At 39.7% G+C, this 25719-nt stretch overlaps 1 protein-coding gene across 2 annotated transcripts; it reads right to left on the reverse strand.

Moving 5' to 3' along the window:
• Positions 1-1654: 1654 nt before the first annotated feature.
• LOC142142530 (cell adhesion molecule CEACAM6-like) lies at positions 1655-20735 on the reverse strand. Of its 2 annotated transcripts, XM_075200413.1 has the most exons (6): positions 20529-20735; positions 18765-19118; positions 13524-13658; positions 13041-13175; positions 9430-9515; positions 1655-2103 (listed from the first exon to the last, which is right to left on the reverse strand). In XM_075200413.1, exons 1-6 carry the CDS (start codon positions 20578-20580, stop codon positions 1966-1968), a joined length of 900 nt encoding a protein of 299 aa, XP_075056514.1. In that variant the 5' UTR covers positions 20581-20735; the 3' UTR covers positions 1655-1965. The 2 variants fall into 2 exon arrangements, with proteins under 2 accessions (XP_075056514.1, XP_075056518.1); XM_075200417.1 differs by lacking the exon at positions 13524-13658.
• Positions 20736-25719: the final 4984 nt, after the last annotated feature.

Raw genomic sequence — 25719 nt, forward strand, 5'->3', positions numbered from 1 at the left:
CATCCCGTACATCTTACCCCTAGCTAGGCCTGGTGTTTAGCTAGTCATTTGCTGCTATTGGTATCCTGTGCTCATGCTTGGGTTGCTGTATTTCAATGTTTCATACTTCCATATTTCAAGTTGTCATCAGGACTCCATAACAGAGTGGCTGGTGGAACATTCTTTTGTGTATTGCGCCAGTAAGAGTTGTCCAACTCGCAGCAAAAGCAATTTCCCTGGGACTAGAGGATTTTGCAGGATAGGTGTTCGGTGGCGCTCTAGGGCTTCATTATTAAGTACCCAGTCCCTGAATGAAGCCAAGTTTGGGTGCCCGGAGATTCTGGTGCTTCATTTGGGTGGTGATGCCTTGGGTAAATCGAAGGGTTTAGTGCTCATCCTGCAGCTAAGTCCGATTTTGATGTGATTCTGTCTCACTGGCCTAGAATCAGTAAAGTAAAGATATTATCCCCAGGTGGATGTGGAGAGGTGTTATTAGCCCAATAACGCCCCTTCTAGGATACACCTGACCATTGGGAAGTTTCTGATGGGAAAAGGGGGTTTCATGGTGGCCCAGTCAGACATTAAGTTTAGGTTTTCTTATTTGTTCAGGTCAGATGGAGTGCACCTTTTAGATGAGGGCATAGTTTGTTTTGTAGAGCAGCTTTTTCGGTTATAGTTGGGCTTTGAGAGATCACTGTGGGTGGCGGCTTCGGTTATTTCATTCCGAAGCTAGCATTGGTGGTAAAGCATGCCAATCAGCAGCCATAATGACACATTTGGGTGGCGGTGGGGCACTTTCCCTTAATGGGGAGGTTCATTTAGTAACAATCCCTCTTGGGGAGTTATGGGACACCGCTCTTCCAGGTGGCTGCAGCTAATGAGTTAAAACAGGATACTGTGGGGCTCCACTTTTTAGAAGTATCTGAATACATTTGGGTTGCCATAATTCTGCCTTTTGGAGTAGCTGAGAGCTAGTCATTTTAATAAAAAACCATTTATGTTACAAATTTCCAGCAAAAAAAAATCCCACAGACGCAGGTCACAGACATCAGCTGATCAAATTTTCAGTAGTTCCAATCAGATTTTATTTCAAGCCCACACACAATACTGGGACAATTTTTGTAGCCAGCATAAGACAAAGTTCTTCAATAACCAAGGGTCTGATTCATTAAGGAACTTAGGCAAGAAAGTTTTCCTACTTAAGTTTCCTGGACAAAACCATGTTGCAATGCAAGGGGTGTAAATTAGCTTATTATTTTGCATATAAGTTAAATACTGTCTGTTTTTCATGTAGTACATAAATATCAACTTTAAATTTCAGTGTACAAATAAGCTATCAAGTATTTGTGTGATACATGAAAAAATAGCCAGTATTTAACTTATGTGCAAAATAATAACCTAATTTACACCCATTGCATTGTCCAGAAAACTTAAGTAGGAACACTTACTCAAATTCCTTAATGAATCAGGCCACAAGTTAGTATTTTCAATATTCCCCAATGCTAAATAAAATGCTTTTAATGGTGGTTCTCAAATTCCTCAGACTATAGAGCTATAACCCTAGTGGCTTCAAAACGTGTTTCTATAATACAATGGAAATATGTACTAATATCAGAGGACTGGACTTGTGTGATGCAAATCACATGGGTAATCAAAAATAAAAAAGTGAAATATATGTAATAGAAAATACATTTGATTTTATTAGAAAAAGTATAGTGCAGAAATTATGTAGGAAATTACATAGAATAAAATACAATATTTTACATTAGTGGTTTGACAGTGTCTGCAAAATGCATATGTATTATAATATATATGTGATTGAGCTGAATTGTTTGTGTTCCCAGTACTTCTAACAGTGCAATAAAAATAGACATAAACAAGAATATATAGTAAAGAAATGTGAATAAAATGTTTTACACATAAGGCTAAAGCTAGTGCACAGATCTTAATGTTAGGCTTAAATTCAATAATCACAAGTTCCATGTGCTAGTAATGTGCAGGTCTCTCTAGGAAGAAAATATTCAGATGCATATATGAGCATTTTGAGTATGAAGCACTGTTGTAAATCAATGTAGCCTCACTGCTGGCGTTGTGGTATATATCCGAAGATGTGTTAGTAAGCTCCTAAAATAAGATGAAAATGAAGCTTTATGTTATCTTGGCTGAAATGACATAATACAATTGCAATTAACAATCAAATTGCTTAATAGACACTATACATTACTACAATTCTAGTTTAGGTGGCTGTAACTGGTCATTGGCACTATGTAATAAATAATGCCTGCTGTTTTTGGCTCTTTGTCATATTGATGGTTTACATCAAAAATTTATATAAACGTCAATCTACTTTAAGTGCTAAAATGCATTTGACTGTTGCTAACTGGGATATTACAATGCACTGGTTAGGCTAATTTGAGCGGAGAAGATGACTTTCAATATGACTTGCATATAATATAGAATACATTATTCGATATATTACATGACACAGGTAATATTGAATTACTGAACTATATTTACAGAGCTTCAGTCTGTGATCACTTATTAACTCAGAAGTACAGTGTGTTATTGTGGTCAATTTAAATGAGCATATGTATGAGTTGAACATAGGTTGAAATGTTTTGAGTTTATCATGTAGTATATTCAGTCACACTGCATTTCTTATTTAAGCTCTCTCTCTACATAATAAGTGTAAATAAGTTCCTACACTACAGGATCATGCTTTATGCCTTCTTACTAAAGTTACTCCATACTTCCCAACTTCTGGGAAAACCCAGAGGGGAGATCCTGATATCAACTGTGGGGGCGTGGCTATTTGGAAAGTGTCATTAGGCACCACCTACCACTGCTGAAATGCCACAATGCGCGGGGTAATACAGCTGTGGTGAGCGGGCCTAGGATGATGCAATTTACTCTGAATCATGCCATTAGACCCTCCCCCACCCACTTTACAAGGAAAGTGGGCTAGATGAAGGCGGTAACACTGCTCTCCTGCAAGTCCGAGAGAAATCCTACGATTTTTTGAGTCTCCCAAACATTCCAGGAGAGTAGGCAGCTATGAGTTACTCTGAAAATCTTATTACCCTACATTAGTAGACCTAGGGCAAACATCACATTAATGGGTCCATATTACTGTGTAACTTACAACTGTATGCAAAGCAGAGTTAGAACTTGTAGTTCATATTAAGGAGTAATGCCTTTTTGCTTTTTTACTTTGACTCTGGAGTGTTTAAGATCATCTTGGTTATATAAATTGTTTGAAGGCAGAGATTCCTCTTTTTGTTACAATTTGTCTCATGTGTTTGGGGGACAGCTAAGTGCTTAGATAGAAGTTCATGTAGGGTCTCTTCTATACAGGTTTCTTTTACTAGGATATCTAAGGATAGCCCAATAATTATGTTGGGTTCTAGCATCTGGGGGTAAATGTATCGGGTGCGATTTTTTTCCAGCGATTTGAGATCTGCGCAAATCGCGAGAGATCAACGGCGATTTAAGCCACCAAGTCACCATATGTATTAACTAGTGATTTGTAGTCTCAAATCAAAAATCGCTGTCAATCTCTCATGATTTACGTCGATTTTAACTTAGTTGTAAAATCTCCATTTTCAAACCAATACTCATTTCTGATTGTTTGAATGTTTTACGTGAAAAACTTGTGTAATTTTAAACTCACCAACATGATAAAGAGCAAGGTACTTCCTTATTTGAGTTGATAGGGGATTCAGGAGTTAGAGAGAGAGTAGTGTCAAGTGAGAGAGAGTGTATTTGATGTGTAAAGGAGTGTGGAAAATATGTTTTTTTTTCTATTATTTGAATTAGCTGCCATTGTTTGTCTTATTGTATGTGTGTTTATTAATATTTGTTTTTTGGTGAGTGTTTGTTTTCGGGGTTTTCTGTATTTACCCTGTGTTTTCTTTGTGAGTGTATTTGTTTTTTGGTTTGTCTTTCTTTGTGTGTTGGTCTGTCAGGATGGTGAGAGGAAGGAGAGGTGAGGACGCTAGGGTCAGTGGGGAAGAGGAGAGAGGTGAGCTAGGAGGTGAGGAGGAACAGGAGGAAGATGCAGGCCCTTCTATTGGCAAAACTAGATCCGGGCGTAATGTGAGCTCTAGTGTTGCCTAAAACTGTGCGCTTGTATACCAAGTTTATTAGGGGTGTGCACCGGCCACTTTTCGTGTTTTGGGTTTTGGGTTCTGATTAGCTTCAGGTTTTGGGTTCTGATTGGTTTTGCCAAAACACCCCACTCAAGGTTTTGGTTCTGATTTTGGGTTTTGGGTTCTGATTTTTTTTTTTAAAAAGCATAAAAAGTGCTAAAATCCATATTTTATTTTTTTTCACTCCTACACTATTATTAACCTCAATAACATTCATTTCCACTCATTTCCAGTCTATTCTGACCACCTCACACCTTACAATATTGTTTTTAGGCCAAAAGGTTGCACCGAGGTAGCTGGATGTCTAAGCTAAGCAACACAAGTGGGCGGCAAAAACACGTGGCCCATCTAGAAGTGGCACTGCAGTGGCAGACAGGATGGCAGTTTCAAAAGCTAGGCCCCAAAGAGCACATAATGCCAAAAAAAGAGGTGCAAGATGGAATTGTCCTTGGGCCCTCTCACCCACCCTTATGTTGGTGAAATAGAACATGCGCACTTTAACAATTTTTGACTGCAGGAACAGTGAACGTAGTTAAATATTGCAGTACTAATTTTTTTTGACTGCAGGAACAGTGAACGTAGTTAAATATTGCAGTACTCTCTGTGGGACATCCAAAGGCAGCTTATGAGAGGGTTTCGCTATTTGAGGAACATACAGGACAATCAAATGCGATAATGTACCACTATGGAAAGGATTGACAATTCATTGGTGCAAATGAACAGTGGCATCAACAATCTTACTGGGGCAGTCCGAGAGTTGTCCCCAAAATTTAAATTTTGTGGCCAAATAACGGCATAGCTACCAATGCCTCCGTCTTCAGGTGGTAGCAGCCAGAGCACTATCCCAGCCACCTCAGTGCCCACAACTTCAGTGCGTAGCAGTGGGAGGCTCAGGGGTGGTAGATGGGCATCCCCCAGCCAGGCCAAGTCTCCTGCCCAAAAAAAATTAAATAAGCAATTTATTGTTTTTCTGACACATTTATGGCAAACTGCCTTTTTTCCTTTATGCACAACAGACAAATGACATTGTGCAGATTGTGTTCTTTATTTTGCTTAATATTTAGTTAGAAAATAAATAATTTCTTTATGCACAGTGGTTTGAACAAAGTTGATTGTCCTTAAGATGTTTACATGAGTAATCTAGGTAAACTGATGATATTGTTTTAATTTTTCAATGATGCATAAATGGTTATTTTAAAAAACATACACATTCCCTTAAAATGAGGTTATTGGTTTATCACAATTAGTCCTGTGCTTATGAAGTTGATAATAATGTTGTTTCTACAAGAATGGGTAAAAAAAAAAGGTTGAGTACAAAATAATTACACTTACGTATAAACCATGCTCTACTGAAAAATAAGTCTGGATGATCCTTGCTCTGACCTGCCCCCCCCCCCCCCCCTCCCTCTGTATTATGCACATAAGCTGCTGGAATGAGCTCATCTGCTTCATTACTATATATTGCTGGTGTTAGAAGTGTACTTTTGTTTAGGGGCAAATTATGCAGCACACTGCACCACACCATATCAGCCACCTTACCTGGGGCATAAAGAAGCACACTGCCAGATGTATCAAGGCACATGAATGTGGACTTCTAGAGGCCAAAGGTAAATTCTATCACCCTTCTATGACAGAGGTGTCATAAACCAGGAATGACACCCATATCCAGTATCGCCTACAATTAAACATAAATACATGTAGATGATTGCAACACCACATAAAAACACCAAACACCAAAAAAAAATAAGAAATACAAAAACAAAACATGCAGTCTGCGCAGCCTAAGAGGAGCCTGGTGCTGTAGATGTTCCTCTCGCCCTCTCGGTGCTGACTCCAAAATCAGATGTTGCGCAAAAAAACACACAACATGACTTTTCCTTCCAACACCATTTTCAACCACTGTCAGAGTAATTGCCATTTGGGTCCCTTTTTATAGTGCTCATTAGCATGCATAGACCAATGGTTGATGCGTTTGCTAATCATGCCTATAAAATGCTGCATGTTGTAGTGCCACAAGTATGTACTTTAAATGGTGACCCCATGTGGAATTATTAAGTGTAGCCAAGACATGAGAAAAAAAGAATTTCCCCACTGGTAATTAGATAGTAGCCAATTCTCGCTTGAGAAAATCACTGAAAATGCAAAATTGCACCTTGGTACATTTACCCACTGGTCTCTTTTCTTGACTATTACCTGTCCCCCTGTCCTTCCACTGTCATAATCTATTCTATGCCAGGCCTAACCAACCTGTTGCTCTCTAGGAGTTGTGAAACTACAAGCCGACTGTCAGGGCATGCAGGGACTTGTAGTTTCACAACACCTGAAGTGCCACAAGTGAGCCAGGTCACCTTTATGCATTTGCAGTTAAGAATCCTGTTACATGCTGCTACCACAATTTGACCAATTGGGCCTTCCATCATCGCTACCTGGCCCTTTGACTGCATTCTGTATCGTCAGTGCACAATTGACTCCCCTCCCCTATCAATCAGTATTTGTCTGGACACCGATGTTCCTGCAATCCTATCCTTTTATCTTCTATAAGTAGGATATGGTATTTCTTCTGTAACAGTCATCCCTCCTGTTTTTTCCTCAAAGACTGTCCCCCTGTTCTTTACGACCTTGTACACCCCATACACCAGTTAGCGCATGGGGTGTAAGTGCAGTTAGTTCATGGGGTGTAAGTGCAGAATATTCTAACTCTTGCTGTGCCTTCAAGATGTGTATGCATCACTGGAACATGGCACATATTTTACTATAATCAGTGGTTAAGTGGATATTTAGTGTCGGTATGAAAAAAGTAAATGAATGGAATTTGATAGTTGATCATACAGCCTAAGGTAAGTTTAATATTAATTTGAAAAAATTTTTATTTATGAGCAAGGGACTTAAAAACAAAATATATGGAAATAATTTTTGAATTAGAAATGATCATCACTATCATATTTTAAATATATATATAAAACAAAGATGGACAACATGAGGCTCTAGGGAAGCATGCGGCCCTCTGAGCTTTCACCTGTAGCCCCCAGCTCCTTCCTGCTTTATTGCCAGTTTTGTTTCTTATAGCTTAAAATACTTGCTGATATATTGTTATAAATAGGCATAGGCAAACCGAGGCGGGGTTTCCTAGTGTCTGGAAACCCCCCTCCAAGCTAGGGGCACTGTATAATTGAGGTGGCTGGACCCTGCATCTGCTTCACACGGCTCTGCTTGAAAAGTGAGACCTAACACTAGTGCACACAGCATTGCATATATATTATAGGAATATGAAGAGTTGGAGAGCAGCCAAGCACTGTCTAATGCTGGTTATGCCCACTGGCGGCATGGTGTGGAAAATTCCCCTCTACAAATCCTACGTTTGTCCCTGATAGGCGTCTCTTTGTTTAAGGAAATGTATTGTTTTAACTTTTTAGTGAGATTAAGGTTAATGTGTGGTCCTATGAAGGATAGAGGGCAGCACCATGCGGCCCTCGAAGTATATCAGGTTGCCCGTCACTCATATAAAATTATAGCTTAATGCCATATTCCAAAGGTAAAATTCACAAAATGCTGAATAAGTTCCATAACATATTCTGAAGTTTTCTGCTTATGACAAAGTCTGCTAGTATGTGAAATTTTTTGGACAAATACATTATTTGTAATCAGGGCTATTTTAATAAAGAGCAAGTAAACCAACTATTTATAATTAATATATAACAAAGGCTGTGTGTTACGAAGACTATTATTATTATCTTTTATTTATAAAGCGCTATTACACAGCGATGTACATTGAGGGGATCATAATACAAACAGATTACATACAATAACCTGAAACAGAAGGTAAAGCTGGCCCTACCCATATGATCTTACAATCTAAGCAGTGTTGGGAATACTTGATAAATAAGGTTGTAACTGGTGGTGGGGAAATAGCGTGTGACTACTGTTAAGCAGGAGAATTATCAATCACCAATATTAAAGCAGCTATTGGCGACCTGCATTTTTTGTGCAACTGCCGGTGGGTTTCTCCTAGTTTCCCTTTATAAAAGTGACATTGATTTACAGTAAACGCTCAATCAATCCTGCCCAAGTTCACATAAAGTAAATGATGAGGCCCTGCCCTCACATTCTGCCTGGTTAGTTAATTCCCAGCCCCCCGCATCACTAGTGTTGTAAGTCATTTTCAGCAATAGGAAATAATGGATTGCGACTAGTCTGAGGGGTTGTAATGCATTCTGCTAAATATTCAGTGAAAACATCACAATATTATAAATAGATGAAGTTTACATGGTGAATTGACTCAGCTGATGCAGTTTTTCCACTATATCTTAGAGGAGCGAAAACTATTGTGAGAATGAAAAAAGGCAAATAAATGAGCCAGGAATAATAGGAATTTTGCTCAAAAAAGATCAGATGTAATGCCACTTGATAAAAAAAGAGCGCTAAATCCCAGGAGAATGTTTAATAAACGTACCACAGTAGTGAGGCCCACTACAAAATATCATGCTTGCCAACTGTTCCTCGTTGGCTTCAGGGAGATCCTAGGGGAGGTGGGTGTGCAGGGCGGGGCTTAACAAATCGCATCATATTGGCCCTGCCCCCTAAACGATTGTCACAATTTTGGCCAAGTACAGCATGGGGCAGGGCTAAGGTGACTCGATATTTGCGTCATTAAGTTCCACCCCCACCACTTATCTATTACAGGGGTGAGAACCAGGAGGTTGCCCTGCTCTCCCGGGAGCCCGGGAGGTTTTCCCGAAATGCGGTAGTCTCCCGGACAGTCCTGGAGAGTAGGCAACTATGCGTTAAAGAAAAGCAGCTAATGAATATCTAGAGACTGAATTGTCTTATACATTTCTGTCTCCATTACTGAAGTCATGTTGTCTTACCTGTCAGTCTTTGATTAAATCTTGGTCTCCATGAAAATGGCCACCTCCATAGGCATCAATACATGGACATAGGACACAATTTCTGAACTGTGTCATCACTCTTCAGGAAGTGAGGGAGATCACCCTTATTTTAGGGAGTCTCCCTGACAATCAGGGAGAGTTGGCAAGTATGCAAAATATCTAATATAATAGTATGATTAAGGATACATTTTTATTTTTACTTTGCAGACATCAAGTTATTATGATAATGAGGAAATACACTGTATGTTTGTATGCATCATTTATAGGTGTATCTGGAATCAATTGTTGTTTTTCCTATGATACTGAATAAGGGTTTTCCTGTTTTCTAGCTGTGTCATTACATGGAATAAGGAGATAATTAGAATGAATGTAGGACATTATTCTCGGTTCTTTAACGTTTCTAATAAGTCACATACCTGATAAATTGAAGAATTGATGTTGACTGGGACATCCGGTGCATGTGAATCAGGCAATGGGTGTTTTCTATAAGAAGCCTCTGTGTCTATGAAGCCAAATGTATAAATTATTATTTTCTACTTTGTTATCTTTATTTGAATTCTCTAAAGTTCAGCCACAGTTCTTCTTGAAAGGCCCCCTTTATCTAACACAATATTCATCACTCAATTGAAAAATGATAGAAGTTTTCTGTCTGCTGACTGGGAGCTGCTATATCAGTCAAGGTGGATCATACTGCTTTATGTATTTTTACTAACACATTATCAGGTCAATATTTAACATAGAATAGGACCTAAATAGTACTAGGAGACTGGCACATACTAATAATGATAACTGTTACAGGAATGAGATTCGTAGGCTTAGGCTGGCAATTAATATTATCAGATGAACCACCATATCCCCATGTCTAAATATATAGCATCTATATATATCCTCCCACCCTCCAAAAACATACTAGTAGGTCAATTGGCTGCTATCAAAATTGACCCTAGTCTGTCTCTGTGTGTGTGTGTGTGTGTGTGTGTGTGTGTGTGTGTGTGTGTTAGGGAATTTAGACTGTAAGCTCCAATGGGGCAGGGACTGATGTGAAAGAGTTATTTGTACAGCGCTGCTGAATCAGCGGTGCTATATAAATAAATAAATGATGATGATGATGATGTCATTAGTATCCAGGCGCCCCTTCCCCCAGTTCTACTATATTGTGTGGCTGCCAACTTTGTAACTTATGCCCCCTTGTGGCCTAACCTTTGCACCCATGAAAGTTACACCACTGTCTGACGCTGTCTTCCTGGATCCTACAGTCCCATTGCATGACTTTAGACTGATCGGATGAAAAACAGAGAAAAATTAGAAATAGAGAAAAATTATAATAATAGGAAACAAGACTTAAGGAGCCCACATATATGGCAATCCAGTCATTCAAATGCCAAACTTGCAAATCTGTGTTAATTCTAGTCGGACTTTAGTAATTTAGAGTTGGACTTAACTCGGAGGCATCGTAAAACAACGTGGAATTTTGAGTTCTGCCCCCTACGCCTAGACCAAGAGCAGTTGAAGTACAGTAAGGGTGCACATGGAAGTGTGGCACACGTCCTTGAGATACAGTCTATTCTGATTAGGCCACCAGATACTTCTGTTGGGAGGTGTTTAATTTTTTGTCTACAAAAATTTAAAAACATAAGTAAATTAATAACTGGCGTGCCCTCCTTAAAATGGCAGCATCAGTCATATTCTCTGCTGGATGCCGCTAGTGCAGGGAGCAAAAGCTGCAACCAGCACCAGGTAAAACCAGCTGGGGCCGGCTCACATTATAATGGGAAGACCTGCAGCATGGAGTTCTCCCATTATAATGTGAGCCAGCCCAAGTCTGGTCAGCATGAAATTCAACTCCCTAGGAGAATTGGGCCTGTGAAAAATATGTGGAGAATCAGACCCATGTTGAATAGCACTATAGCTCTTCCCAAGTCACTTGTAGAACTACAAATGCCAGCATTATTATTATTATTAATTTATTTATAAGGCGCCACAGATTCCGTAGCGCCGGATACAGAAGCAAGTAACAAATAGATGAGGTAATACATGTCAGCAGCACAGATGAGTGTGAGTAATGCTATGGGGACTCACACAAAGTGAGCAAAACATGTGACAGGACGTACAAGAGACAGAAGACAGATGTGGGACAATAGGTAGAGAGGACCCTGCCCGCGAGGGCTTATTTTCTAAAGGGAGGGGTGGTGAGAGACAGTAGGACCAACTGGGAGAAAAATTTAGATGGGAGACGAGGAAGAAGAGGTGCTGGATATAATGGTTAGGAGGTGGTAGGATAGGCAAGCTTGAAAAGGTAAGTTTGAGTGAGTGTTTGAAGGACTGAAGGTTGGGGGAGAGCCGAGTCAGACGGGGTAGGGAGTTCCAAGGATTAGGGACAGCACGGCAGAAGTCTTGGAGGTGAGCATGGGAGGAGATAATGAGGGATGAATTGAGGAGGAGGTCAGAGGTGTAGCGGAATGGACGGGTAGGTATGTACCTCGAGACAAGGTCAGACATGTAAGGGGGAGAAGTGTTGGTAAGGGCTTTGTAAGTGAGGGTAAGGAGCTTGAACTGAATTCTGAAATGGATAGGGAGCCAATGAAGGTATTTATGCAGAGGAGAAACGGAAGGTGCGGTGGGAGAGGAAGATGAGCCTAGCCACAGTGAGAAGGAGGTTGCAATAGTCGAGACGAGAAATGATGAGTGAATGGACCAGGATTTTGATTGCTTCCTGAGAGAGGAAGGGATGGATTTTTGTAATGTTACAGAGGCAGAAGTGGTGAGGGACTGGATATGAGGTGTAAAGCTGAGGGCTGAATCAAGAGTGACTCCAAGGCAGCGGTCTTGGGTGACAGGAGGAAGAGTGATGTTGTCAACCAAGAGAGAGATATTGGGAGGGATAGCAACATTGGCAGGAGAAAAGATGGTGAGCTTGAATTTGGAGATGTTCAAAGGAAGGTTTCTTGAGAATAGGAGAGATGAGAGCATGCTTGAAGGCCAAGGGGAAGATACCAGTGGAGAGAGAGGTTAAAGAGCTGAGCAAGGTAACAACAGGCATTGGAAAAGAGGGAGCGGAGGAACTTGGAAGGGACAGGATAGAAAGGACAGGTTGTAGAAGAAGAGGAGGAGAGGAGAGAGAATCTCAGGCACAATAACAGGTGAGTAGGAGCCAAGGATGGCAGAGAGAGTGAGTGAGTGATAGAGAGGACAGGTGGGGAGAGGCAAGTCGGACGAGATATCATTGTGTATAGAGCATGCCCTGAGAGCCAAGGCCAGCTGGTACCTGTAGTTCTTCTGCATTGTCTGGACAAGGTTTTTAAACCCTTAGATCACTACAGTAAAGAAGAAAGATCCCTATGGATTATTAAGGAGTTCAATAGTGATGGGAACCAGGGATTTAGTGAGGATTTTTTACAATGGTGTAAGTATTTTATTCACTATTATTAGTTTAGTGCATGAAACTACATGTACCAGAGGTGCTGTCTGTTAGGACATGCTGGCACCTGTAGTTCTCGAAGATCCAGCATACTCTATATTTCTTCTAGTGTCAACATGACCAGGCAGTACCAGTGGACCTTGGCTGCCAAGACATGCTTGCGCTTGTAGTTCTCCAAACGCCATCATACTGTAGCAGCCACTGGGCTACTTTAAAAAAATATTTATTTATTTAAAATTTTCACTTAAATGACCGGATAATTAAGTTAATGCTGGTGACTGGCTTATCTTTACTCTGACCACATCAACATACTTTAAGCATTTCTTGATGCGGCCATTACTTACAGCACATTTTGAGTCACATGTAAATGCATGCTGAGTAAAGTAACATGTTATTATATAAATAAGCATCTGTGAGCAGGCATACAGGGATAGAATACTAAAAGTTAGAGAATAGTTAATAGCATACAGTAAAATTCAATAATCATTGTAACACCTGGCAACACAGGTGATATTTAATGGAAATATCAATCAATGAAATAAACACCACACAACAATGAAGTAACAACATTAAATACATAAATTACATACATCTGATAATATTTTTTACCTTCATAAATGGGTTCTTGTCGTAAGAATCTTTTGTGCTTTGTCATCCAAACCAACACCACCACAATAATGCATCCAACTACAGCTCCAACTATGACTCCAATCACAGTACCCACAGCTATAGTATTCACAGAGGCTGAAATACAAAGGAAATTAGTGTTGTGCAGTGCATTGTAGGAGAGGTCACTGCTACCATGCCTATAGAGCCATTTAGTCTTTAATCTGGCTGCTCCTCTGTCTGAAAAAAGCAACAGTGTAAACACTGAACAACTACCTACTTGTACTCTTCAAAGAGCAGAGCTTTGGGCGGGGAGGCTGTTGTGGTATTACAGGGCCCTTCCCCAAATTTTGCTATAGTGCCCAGTGATACAATGTTCTGCCCCTTCGTATACCAGTTGCAGTATTCGAATAGCAGAACTGTGCCCACATTTAATTTTGATGTTTGCTGTATAATAGAAGGAAGGAGCCATGTTGTTTGTATTACCTGATCTAGTACTGGTCAAAGACATTGGTAATGTTGCATTTGCAACATGAATCCTAGGGTTTGTGGTAATATCATTAGGATGGTAGTCTGCCAATGTAGACATTTTACTAGGTGCCAAAGTTGTCTCATATGCAGCTGCAACAAAGGCAAATGAAGATATATATAAGGTAAAAATACAATATATCATATATGTTAAATATGTTCAAAGGATATTGTTTATCACATCTAAATTACATCTATTGGAAAGCTACATTAATTTAGAGAATGGTTGACATCACCCAATGTGACTGACCTCATTAGATTTTACATTTTTACAGGGTAAAAGATATGTATCATCAGGGGCTGACTGGCAAAATGGCAAAAAAAATGCATGTAGTCCAGTGAAATAGCCCAAGGTAGTCCACATGAAGTGAATGTACATCGCAAATCACTTTGGTTTTGCACTAACTCGCCTACATATTTTACTGTACTCAAGGTGCAACCATACTTTCTAGCTTTGAAGACGCTTCCAAAAACTAGAAGTGCACCTAGTTTTACAGGGAGGTGGACAAATCTGAAGAGGTGCATTGTGCAAAACAGTAAATCAAAATCCAACCTCTTTGATTAAATTAAACTCTTCAATTTGTCTCTTAAAATACTGTATAGCTTATTTATGACCTAAATCACTCATTCGAGTCAGGGAATATCAAGAGTTTTTATTACCTATGAAACTTTTGCGTTGGTTGAAGTACGCTTAGAAATAGGCTTATACACCAAGTGCAGATCGTTAGTGGAAAATGGTTCCCATTAAAAGATACTCGCCAGCTAACAGCTGGTACAAAAAATAACTGTTTTTGCAGAGTCAAAATGGCAATGCGCCCTTTTGCAAAGCAAAGAATGCCCCAAAATGTGCCTTCTTCACTTGTTTCATTTTAATTATCATGCTCAACAAACTAAAATCTTGTTTTTGCACTGGAAGGAATGCCCTCACTCTGCCTTACTGCTCTCATTGACTGCTGCATCCCTCTGTAAATGTATACATTCTTTTTACACCTGATCTACACCTGGTGCAAATGCTGTTTTTGAGCCGGATGCATCTTGAGATGTATCCAAGTTAGCATATGCTATACTTACCTACTCTCCCGGAATGTCCAGGAGACTCCCGAATTTAAAATAGGCCATCCTCCTGGATCATGCTTCTCTTTTTTGTGAAGTGGGTGGGGTGCATGGCTTTGGTGACACCTATGATGCATGAGGATGCAATTTGCGTCATCGCACAGTGGTGGACAGGGCCCTATAATGCTGATTGCATCATCACATCCCATGCACTTGTCTCTTGGCCTTCTCCCTGCCAGGATCTCCCGGAGGGGAGATCCAAAACGTCGGCAAGTAGGACATAATTATGTAAATATGCCTTTTTACTTATTTCTTTTCTCTACGTATTTGTGAGCTTGTTTGTTTGATGGATTATCCAGTGATTCCTACAGGGTTTGCCTGCAAGCTGCCATATAGATATTTATTTTTATATATTTTTTTTATATAAAGATCGAAGCAAGCCCCAAGTTCTGCTGGGGGGAGGGGCGCTCCAGAATTAGGATTGCTCCACCAGGCTGGTGGCTGAAGGGTAAATGGAAGTATAACATGGTTGGCCTGGCAGGTGTACTGACAGAACAGAAGGGATGGCCCCTCCTGCTGTTCTTTCACTCTAATGACTTATGTTTTGAGCCCTGAGTGGAGGAGTTCAGCACATGCTCCATTGACCCCTGCTGCTTACTCTCACGTTATTGAGTGTTCCTGTGTAGATGAAAGAAATTGCAGGGAGTCAGTTAAGGAGAAGTTGTAATGTGGGCCCCAATGGTGAAAAGAGGGGCATGTGACAGAATAATCTGATGAGGATGGAAAACCTGATGGGCAGTGGAGGACATGTGAGAAAAAAGCTGAAGGTCAGGTGGAGAATGTGAGAGAAAAGCTGGTGGGCAGAGGACTTGTGACGGAAATTCTGATAGGCAGTGGGTAGATGTGAAAAAAAGCTGAAGGGCAGAGGGGCAAGTGAAAGAAAAGCTGGTGGGCAGGGGGTGGCATGTGAGCAAAAAGGTAGTGGGCAGGGGGTGGCATGTGTGAGAAAATCTTGTGTCAGTGGCATGTGAGAGAAAAGCTGGTGGACAGACTGTTATGTGAAAAACAAGCTGTTGGTCTAGGGCAGGGTTGTCCAACCCGAGGCCCGCGGGCTGCATGCGGCCCAGCTCCCCTGTAAATGTGGCCCAACGATTGTGGCAAGGGGGCAGCGCTGTTAATGAAAAAAATATCCTGCAAAAAAAAAAGAAGAAAATACTTACCTTGCGGTCACGTCAGCTGGCGCTCCGGCTCCCTCCCTGGTCTCCACCTCCGTGCGGTGCTCGCAGTGAATGTCGGGGGTGACATCATCACACCCGACATCCATTGCGTAGTGCAGCACAGAGGAGTCACCCGCGTGAACTATCAGCAGCAGTGAAAGATTATCCAGTATCTTATTGTTGTTACTCTGAATTTGGACTTTCTGCACCATGCAATTATGAACTAGCTGTGTTCTCTGTATGTATCAAATATAAATATTAAGAGATGATTGTATTTGTAATATTTTAAACCATTTTAAATGTGCAGTGCTGAGTAGGGTGAAATTATCACCCACTATTACCCTCATCGGAGGCTGCTCCATGAGCCATTTTTCCCGCCACCCTATCTTTAAATCTCTGTAGATTTCTATTAGTCCTCCTGATGCTACCTATATCGGTGACCATTTCAAACTGGTCAATAAAAAAAATGATTCATGGGTGCAGAAAGAGAGGTAAAAAAAGTTTTTGGCATTTAATTCCCCGAACCCCACTAAGGGGCAGATGCAGGTAAGTTAAATTGTAGCTGGAAATGGGAGTACTGCTTTAATCATGATTCTGCAACAGGTTTCCTAACTCTTACTAACTTCATTTCCAAGTAAGTTTAATATATTAACTATGTTTTCTATGTTTTTTTGGATGATCAGCTATCGTTAGTGTTAGTGTATTTTATGTGCGGCCCAAACCAACTCGTCGTCTTCCAATGTGGCCCAGGGAAGCTAAAAGGTTGGACACCCCTGGTCTAGGGCATATGTGAGAATAAAGCATGGGCAACGATGTTGGGGGGTGGAATTGTGACTGCATTTCTCATCTCCCTCACCCGATGCAATTTTACCAATTGTAACTAAATTCATTCGATTTTTTTATGGGATAGGCAAAATTTCCAGCAGTCAACAACATTTTGGGCTCTTCTGACAGGGGTCAGGATGTGGAGATTCTTCTTTTTCCCCAAGCCCTGTTGACAGTGATTGCAAAACATAGCTTGATGGGGAACTGTAGGAGCTTGAACTCATAGGGATAGTTGCTGGGCAGGAATGGCAGCATGGTATGAAGACACACTGCCCCTTGTTGACCTTTACGACGTCGGGTTTCTCACTTTGCTTACGTGCCGGTGGCTTCCGTTGCAGAGTTGTGGAGTGTTAAGCTTCCACAGCAAAATAATAGGGGCTCCAATCTTCAGTGTGAGTTTGTAAGGAAGCATTCCTGGAGGGTTAAGAAAGTTGAGAAATTTCACAAAGTCTTCATCATTTGCTGTGCTGTCTATTGACTCATGTCCTCACCTTGCCAGGGACATAGAGTTGCAGGTACTCAAAGTTTATGGCCTAATAAATTAAACTATTACATACATATCACAAATGTGTGACTGATGTTACTTTAAAAATTATTTTCATATAATATTTAGGTTAAAATATGCTTACCTTAGACTATGAGATGTCATATCGGCAGCCACTGTAACAGCAATAAAAAAATGTGTATGTGTATGTATGTGTATACGTACAGCTCACACTTGACTGAAAGCTGACTAGTCTATCCCAAGCAGTAACTTTTATACCAGAGCTAAGTGACATCATAAAGACTGTTTATATTATAAGTCAGTTATATGATCAGCCTATTGAGTAAGCCTATACAGCGAAACATACGTTGGGTCACGTGTGACGCATGACGTTACACACCCGGAAGTGAGAAGCCGGTCAGCAGAACATAGCCACGATCGTGCTCTACTCCAAGTTAGTCTATATCTAAAATAACAGTTTAGAATGATGTGTTATTTTAGGAATATATAGTATGACGCTATCCTAGAGGACTTAATAGGAATAGTCTGTACCAATAATTAATGATTAACGATATTAGTGTTGTGCCATTACAAGGGATTTTTTCCATGACACTATTTCCTCTTTCCTCTCTGATTACTTAGGGTGTTCTATGTGCAATGCCTATGTTTAATAGGAATTGAATGGGGTATACTAGAGTGCAATAAAAGCACGTACAATAACTAGGGGACACTTTATCCTTATATAAATAGACCTCTTGGTCAGCACCTAGTGGTGTCATTACCTTGGACTCTAGTAATTCTATTCAAAGCGCTTACTATTATAGGTACTGTGACTATTCTATTGGAGTGGATGCACTAGATTAATGTATGAGGAAAACACAACACACTAACAAATGAAATGTAAAATAAAGATTTTTTGGGAATTGGTTTTGTTCTGATTCATATAATATAGAACCAATACCAATGCATATACTATATATAACTATCCTCATATATAAGGATTACTAACAACAATATTAACTTATGTGACCGGCTTCCCAGAAGGGTTTCTTTTATATCTTCAACACTTATTATTCAATCTTTATCACTTCTCTTTATTTTATAATAAATTTGCTGATTTCTTTGATACCTGGTTATCTGATTTTTATATAATTTACTAATAAAAATTGTTTTTATAAATTGGACTGGAGTGCCTCACAAACCAACCCTTTACAGGTGATATCTATCACCATCTATGTCCTTTTGATATGATCAGCCTAGCCAGCTGATACATCTCCGCCTGTTGTTCACTACTAAATATAAGGATTTACATGCTTCCATACAGGGATACAATGAATGCTCCATAGACTCAAACCTAGGCTCCAATCAAGGTGTTTCAGATTTTCCCTAGCAATTGTGATCCTAAAGCTAACAGTGGGCTACATTTCAGCTTTCTATGTCTTCCAGAAGTAGATTAAACATGTAAATGTCTAGTAGTTTTCAATATTACTATAGAGTACTATAGAGATTTACAAAACGTGCTTCTCCTACCATACCATCAGCTTTGCTAAGCAACTTGCCTCAGCACCTGAGTATAATCTATGGCAGACACTTTCAGAAATGCATGTAAATAATACTTACGGTAGACAGTAAGTTCAACTATTCTTTCTTGCAAACTGTCTGGAAAACTTAACTGTAGTGTGTATTTTCCACTGTAATTCATTGCCAGATTTGATATTACCATTGAACCATCATCTTTTACAGTCTCTCTCCCAGTATACCGTGGGCCAGTTGTTGGTTGAAACTCTGATCCAGGGCTATGTGTTAGAATATTTTCCCGGTTGTATGTCATAGAACCTCTGTACCAGTTAATGATATGAATAATTGGTCCAGTTTTGACAAGAAATTTAACATCTCCTCCTACAGTTGGTCTCAGTGGTTGCATAGTGATGGATATTTGGCACCAGCTCTGCTTCACCTGAATGCACATAAGGACTTAGAGAAGGGACAAAGCAGTTATTTATAAGAATTGCCATATACCTTATATTTTATCATGTTTTCCTGAAACCAATCTACTTTTTGTGCTTGACCAATCTGTCTCTGTTCATAAGTACTCAAGAAACAAACCCCAGTTTGTATGACATGTATGACTGCATGACATTATTGAAACCCTTCTAACTGGCCTTTGATTCTTAAGATGTTACTTGGTGCCATAAGGTGGTATACCTGTACCATAAGTAATATACTAGTGCTATAATATTACCAAGACTGTTCCCATACTCATTATATTAGCACTATAAGATCACTTATTGTACCAGCTCTGTGAGGAAGGAAGGAAGGAAGGACGGGGAAGGAAGGAAGGAAGGAAACAGAGAAATAGGAAGATATAAATATCTACGTGTGCCATCTTATGCAGCCTTGCTTAATGGGTTACTTGCAGAAAGAATAAAGCCATAGAAAAAATACTAGCCTGCCTCGGGTGACTACACATGATTTCATCTGTAACAGAATTATTGAGACACGCTACACCTACCAGGATACCTAGTATGAACAGATTATAATAATCAGTAAGTAATAAATGAATCACTGTTTACTATAAAAAAAAAAATTGCCTGGTGTGTGGTTGTTTTTTGTAACCAGGACCCACATGTTTGTACATTATCTGTGTGACCCATGGTTTTCTTTTTAAATAACAATGTACATCCTAAAATTAATTTATTATTTTCAACTTAGGTGTATTATTACTATTACTTGCTATGAATAAGGAATTGGAGAAATGAGTTTTTCACATTTGCAATCTAAGACTGTCAATTAGATGCAGACAACTAGGTGCACAGAAAGTGTTGGTAAGCCTTTGTGTACATGGAAAATAAACGTCATAAAATAAACATTTTCATGTAATGTGTTGTTCATCCCACTTTCTTTTGCATGTAGGTTGAGCAGACAGTAAGAAAAATAGCTGATAACACTACCTCCAAAGTGTTGTTAAAGTCAAGTAATTTGCACTATGCCAGTTGTTGAATGTGTTTAGCGTTGAACACCGTCTTGTATGTCCCATCAGCACCCCTTGTCACTCAGAAAAGATAAGAGGTACATATAGACTTTTTCCTGTATAGACCTTTCTTGGGCTGCATCGGGCATAAAGGTCAGTAAACATAGGGAACACCCAAAGCACTCATTGTTTGTCCTAAACAGAAGTATGTTAATGTATTCAACACAATTCAGGTCTAATGGGTGTCCAAGATTTGCATTAAAATGTATGTCCTCCTCAAGATGCTAATATTTTCACTTTCCAGTAAACTTAGGATTACATAAAAAAAATGTCAGTCAAAAGCTGTTCAGCACTAAATCTTAATAAAATTTTAATTAAAAAAGTTTTCAAGGGTTATCAACCCTTTTTCTTACCTGTCATAAGGCTGAGCCTTTGCCATCTGTTCCTGCTATTATTGCAAATCATCTCAGCAATTGCAAGTTGTCTTAGAAATGTGAGTCTTGAATGCAGGTTAAAAAAGTTTTATATGATCAAGAATTATTGTGAAACAAATTAATTGACAGAAAGAGGAACAAATGCAGCGGATGTTGCTGTGTTCTTCTTTTGTTTATATCTGCTGGGATTTTCTTATGTTACCACCAGTCAATCCACATAACTGTAGTTACACCCACAAATCTGTGTCACATATTTAGGCACAATCATTATAACAGTTAAAACGTTACAGAAGTGTTTGCAATTTCTAATCTGTTACACACCACCTTTAAAAGTTCAGCTTTCATGGAAGAGTGTTGAGTAATGAGAACTGGGATGTTGAAACTCCTGGCTTACAGTAATGAATTGATGAAAATATTAAATGTGGCCACACACGATAATTGATGAATAAACAGATTTAAGCGAGAGATACACTGAAAATAAGGTTGCTTTAAAGGAGAAGTCCATCCATAGAGGTATTATACTAGTAAACACAACCCCACCCAGATGTTAGAATGGCAGGTGTCTAATGCCTGTATGCTAGAAATATGTTAGATATAGATTGTTGTAGAGGAATCATCATACGTTTATTTATATTGGAATATTTGATTAATATTAACTGTGGTGTGGCTTATCGTAACTTCAAATGCAGTCACTGTCACTGTTAAAATAGGGTAGCCAAGGAGTGGCTCTACTCAATGGCTAATACACTTTCCTGAATTGGAAGTGGCCACAATACTTAAAACTTTGAATATGTCTATTAAGCTACTTCCCGCTGTGATTTATGTGGAAATGTTTCTTAACATTTCCCACAGGGGATATCTGTTATCTCACTGTAGAAATACAATTGGTCTTTCTGATAATTCTAATCGTCTCAAGTGTGATGCACCTTCAGTGGATGTGTTTCATTGTTTTTGGACATTTCCTATCATACCACCGTATTCTGGCTCCAGGTGTGCAAATTTGCAACAACAGAATTGGTTAATTATCTAACATTTATGCCTGAATGGGCAGTCTTTGGTATCTTGCCACAAAGGGAGGTGAAAAATTACTAATGACAATTTCTGCAGAAGTTAAGAAAAGTATTCTGTACATGTAGATCCAGGGCTCGTACCCTACACTTGAACTGTTTAAAGAAAATTGTTCTTTATCATGAAAAAGAACTGGTTGAAGGTATCTCTACAAAAAGAGAAAAATACCCCATTTTTTTTACTAAAGCTACATCGCTGCAATATCAGTTTCATTAAAATAACAAGCACAGAGGTGTTTCCATCAAACTATTTGTTATATACAAGACCCTACTGTCTCCATATGATATTTTTCTGGTTGCCTTGGTCTCCCTGTGCCTTAAAGTTATATTTATGTAGAGATAATACAATTTGATGTATTACAACTGAAGTGAACACTGTTCTCCAAGGTCTAGAAATTAAACATTATATTTAACCTGACTCTCCTGTTGTATTGACAACTATTGGCTACTTTAATTGTCATTTGTTTCTTCAATATTTTTCTTAATGTATACATTTGAACATCTTCAATAAAAAATATAATAATAATAATAAGGTAATCATGTGTTAAGCAGAATCTGTTTCTATTAAAAAAACTGTCTAACGGTAAATACAAATTTTGACAAGTTTTCATGAGCGTTTTAAAAATGACTGTATGTAATATGCAATATAATGCTTTAAATGTATTTAATACATTATTGGTACAGTGTGTTTGTGTTTATTGTGTCTTTTTGTATATGAAGCTTCCCTTATGTATGTAACCCCCTGTCACTGTGTGCAGTGTTGAGGTGCACAGTTTACGCAGTGCACCTCCTTCTCAGCCCTGGCTTGCTCCTGGCATGGATGTAGATGACCAGGGGGTCCCCACACATGCAGGTTATTTTTACACAGTCGCTGTGAAAATGTTGGGACACAGGTGATGTAACTTGGTGGTGCAGTGCAATCAAATGTCTCAATAATGCGGGCGCTAGATCATCTCTATATTGCAAAATAAACTCTTCATTTTCACTTCTTCTTCACTCCAACACATTCTTAAACTGTTGCAGTGATAAAATAAATATGTACCATTCCTATATACATCTCCTGTCTCCTCCTGCACAGTTCTTAAGGGCTACATGGACAGAATATTAATGAGGCAGTCACATCCAAAATGGTGGCTCTCTAGCTCACCCTTATCTTTTCTTCCTCACAGCAGTGATTTCTCACCCTTCCTCTGCGGGGGTAATATCTCTCTCCCGTCCTCTACAGGGGTAATATCTCTCTCCTGTCCTCTACACGGGTAATATCTCTCTCCTGTCTTCTGGGGGCATAATATCTCTCAGGGTTGGACACTGATAGACACTCCCTGTGTGCTGCTCCTTTATATCATTCTGTCACATTCTGAGGTAATTTATCTCTGAAATCTGCACCGTCACTTGTATTCTGTCTATGTTGGTGTACTATGGCCTCTAGTGGTAGCAGGCGATAGACCAGGTCCCTAGATTCCTCCCAGGACCAGTGCCTACACCCTGGGCCTTCTTCACACCTCCTTCAGCACAAGTGGCTGCCATTGTAACACAGTTTACCTCCGAACCTCTCCTAATACTGTGGATGGCAGTGGGTGGCAGTCACTGCCACCCACAGACATGGCCTCCGCTGCCTACAAAAGCTACAATTCTCTCTTGGACCCACTCCGGGTGCAGCATGCCACTACCTTGAGTGTCGCTCAGAAAATTCAGCCTGCTACCCCCTCACTGTTGTGCTAACCTGCTCTGTTGCTGACCACCGCATGCCAAATCTTCCCCTGTGCTTTTCTGGATTCCTTCTGTCTGCATCATCCACCATAATCCTGCTGGTGCACCTACCTGATCCTGCACCCTCTCGCCAGGGGACGAGCTATAGAAAGTAAGTGTAGGGAGAGCTCTTATTTTAATGTGTGTGGGGTCATGGGCTTATAATTTAGTGGTGGGCTGAGGGTGGTGGTTAATCATTGAATGGTGGATCTACTAATGTATTGGTGGGGTGATGAGGTATTTAATTGATGGTGGGGGCTATTAAAATAATAGTGGTGTCATGGTGTTGTCATAGGACTAATAATTTAATGCTGAGTTTGGGTAGAAGAAGGGCTATTTATCAAATGTGAATACTAATTATGTAATGTCTGGGCAGTTTGTGGGGAGGATAGGTTTATGTATTAAATGTGAATAGTATTCATTTAATGTTAGGATTAGAGATGTTCACTGACCCCCGTGTTTTGGTTTTGGTTTTGGATCTGGATTAACTTCGTGTTTTGGTTTTGGTTTTGGCAAAAACCGCCCTCGCGTGTTTTGGTTTTGGATCTCTATTTTTTTTCTAAAATCCCTATTTTAGTTGCTGAAATCACATAATGTCGCTCTTTTTTTTGTTCCTACATTATTATTACCGTATATACTCGTGTATAAGCCGAGTTTTTCAGCACATTTTTGTATGCTGAAAAAGCCTCCTCGGCTTATACCCGGGTGAACTAACCTGGTGTCCGGTCCCTGAGCTCTTATTTTCCGCAGTGGAACGCATGTGCGTTCCACTGACAGGAAGTCGTGCGTTTGGAACGCAAATGCCGAACTTCCTGTCAGTGGAACGCACATGTGTTCCACTGCGGGGTAAGTAAAAGGCTGAGTCAATCTCTCTCTGTCTCTCTCTGTTTCTCTGTCTCTCTGTCTCTCTGTCTCCTTGTAAAGTATATTTGTTGCGCTGGTCAGGAAACAGTGTAGCTTTATATTAAGTTGGTGCACATCATAAAGTAGGGCAGTTAATAGGTCCATGAAAATATTGTGCCAAATATACAGCGCTGGTAAAGTAAAAGGTTAAAGTGAGGACTATTTGTAAGCCATCACATCTCCATTAAAATATATGGAAGACATGTAGTGCATGTTAATTTAAGATAAATAGACTAATGCAAACAAGACCATTCACAATTATCCTTGGAATGCCTGGTTTTCGGGAGTGTGAGTAAAACCAGAATGAATGGCACATAAACATTTAAAGTCCTCTAATCTGGACTTTAATAGACCTACAAAAGATCTGGGGAGCATATGCTGGCATTTTTGTTGCTGTGGTGTTATTTTCTCAAACTGAAAGGAAAATATGTAAAATGTGTAGTTGTCATTTTGTTGACTAGGATTCTCAGCCCAAGCACATCCTACTTTCAATGTAACTGTGCTGTGTTTTCCTATAAAGGAATGTAGCACATTTTTACTGAGGTGTAACGGTCAATACAGGTCATTTTGTAGGCTTGTCCTTATAGAGCCACTATCTGGTCACCCACTGAAGGAAACCGTCCAGAGACAGGAAAGATGTTATAAAGCGAATGAAGACAGAGAGACGCATAGTATTGCTTAAATTATGTTTGATTTTTTTTATGTTAGGTTGTACCCAATGATTTTATAATCATTTAGGAATGTTCCTTGTCATGTACTGTTATTTATGCTTTTGCTAAAAATGAATCCCTATAGAAATGTTTAAGTTATGACATCATTTTTTGAGACTGTGATTATCCTGAGTGTTTAAAACTCTGACTGAAATTACAGTAATTAAACAGAAGTGAGCTTTTGAAAAAAAAAAATTTTTTACCAGTAGCTGCTGCATTTTCCACCCTAGGCTTATACACGAGTCAATACGTTTTCCCAGTTTTTGGTGGTAAAATTAGGTGCCTCGGCTTATATTCGGGTCGACTTATACTCGAGTATATACGGTAACCTCAATAACATTAATTTCCAGTAATTTCCAGTCAAGTTTTGTTAAGTGACAAGAACACTGCTACCCCTCCTGTTTCTGTATGAGCAATGGCATTGAGCAATGGCACTGGACTGAAGAGTGACAAGAACACTGCTACCCCTGTTTCTGAGTGAGCAATATCACTGGAGAATGGAGAGTGACAAGAACACTGCTACTCCTGTTTCTGTGTGAGCAACGGCGCTGGATCTCCTGGGGAGGATCTTGTACTTATGGAATCCAAAACCCGTAAGACGCATCAATAACGTTTTGCCTCTAATCAGATCCGAGAACACACGAAAGTACCGAGCCGGCTCGCAAGCCTACTCAGATCCGCTAAGTTCGGGTGGGTTCTGTTTTTAGAAAACCGAGCCTGAGCATCTCTAGTTAGGATTGG

The sequence above is a fragment of the Mixophyes fleayi genome, chromosome 1 (genome assembly GCF_038048845.1).
Source record: "Mixophyes fleayi isolate aMixFle1 chromosome 1, aMixFle1.hap1, whole genome shotgun sequence".
Classification (NCBI taxonomy): Eukaryota; Metazoa; Chordata; class Amphibia; order Anura; family Limnodynastidae; genus Mixophyes; species Mixophyes fleayi.

Bases quoted from the DNA above. Each gene is read 5' to 3' on its own strand.
- LOC142142530 (XM_075200413.1), bottom strand. From the start codon at position 20,580: ATGATTTGCAATAATAGCAGGAACAGATGGCAAAGGCTCAGCCTTATG. The intron at 19,119-20,528 runs GTAAGAAAAAGG...CCCTTCTCTAAG, and splicing joins AAGGCTCAGCCTTATGACAG to TCCTTATGTGCATTCAGGTG. The intron at 2,104-9,429 runs GTATGTGACTTA...ATCTTATTTTAG, and splicing joins TCAATTCTTCAATTTATCAG to GAGCTTACTAACACATCTTC.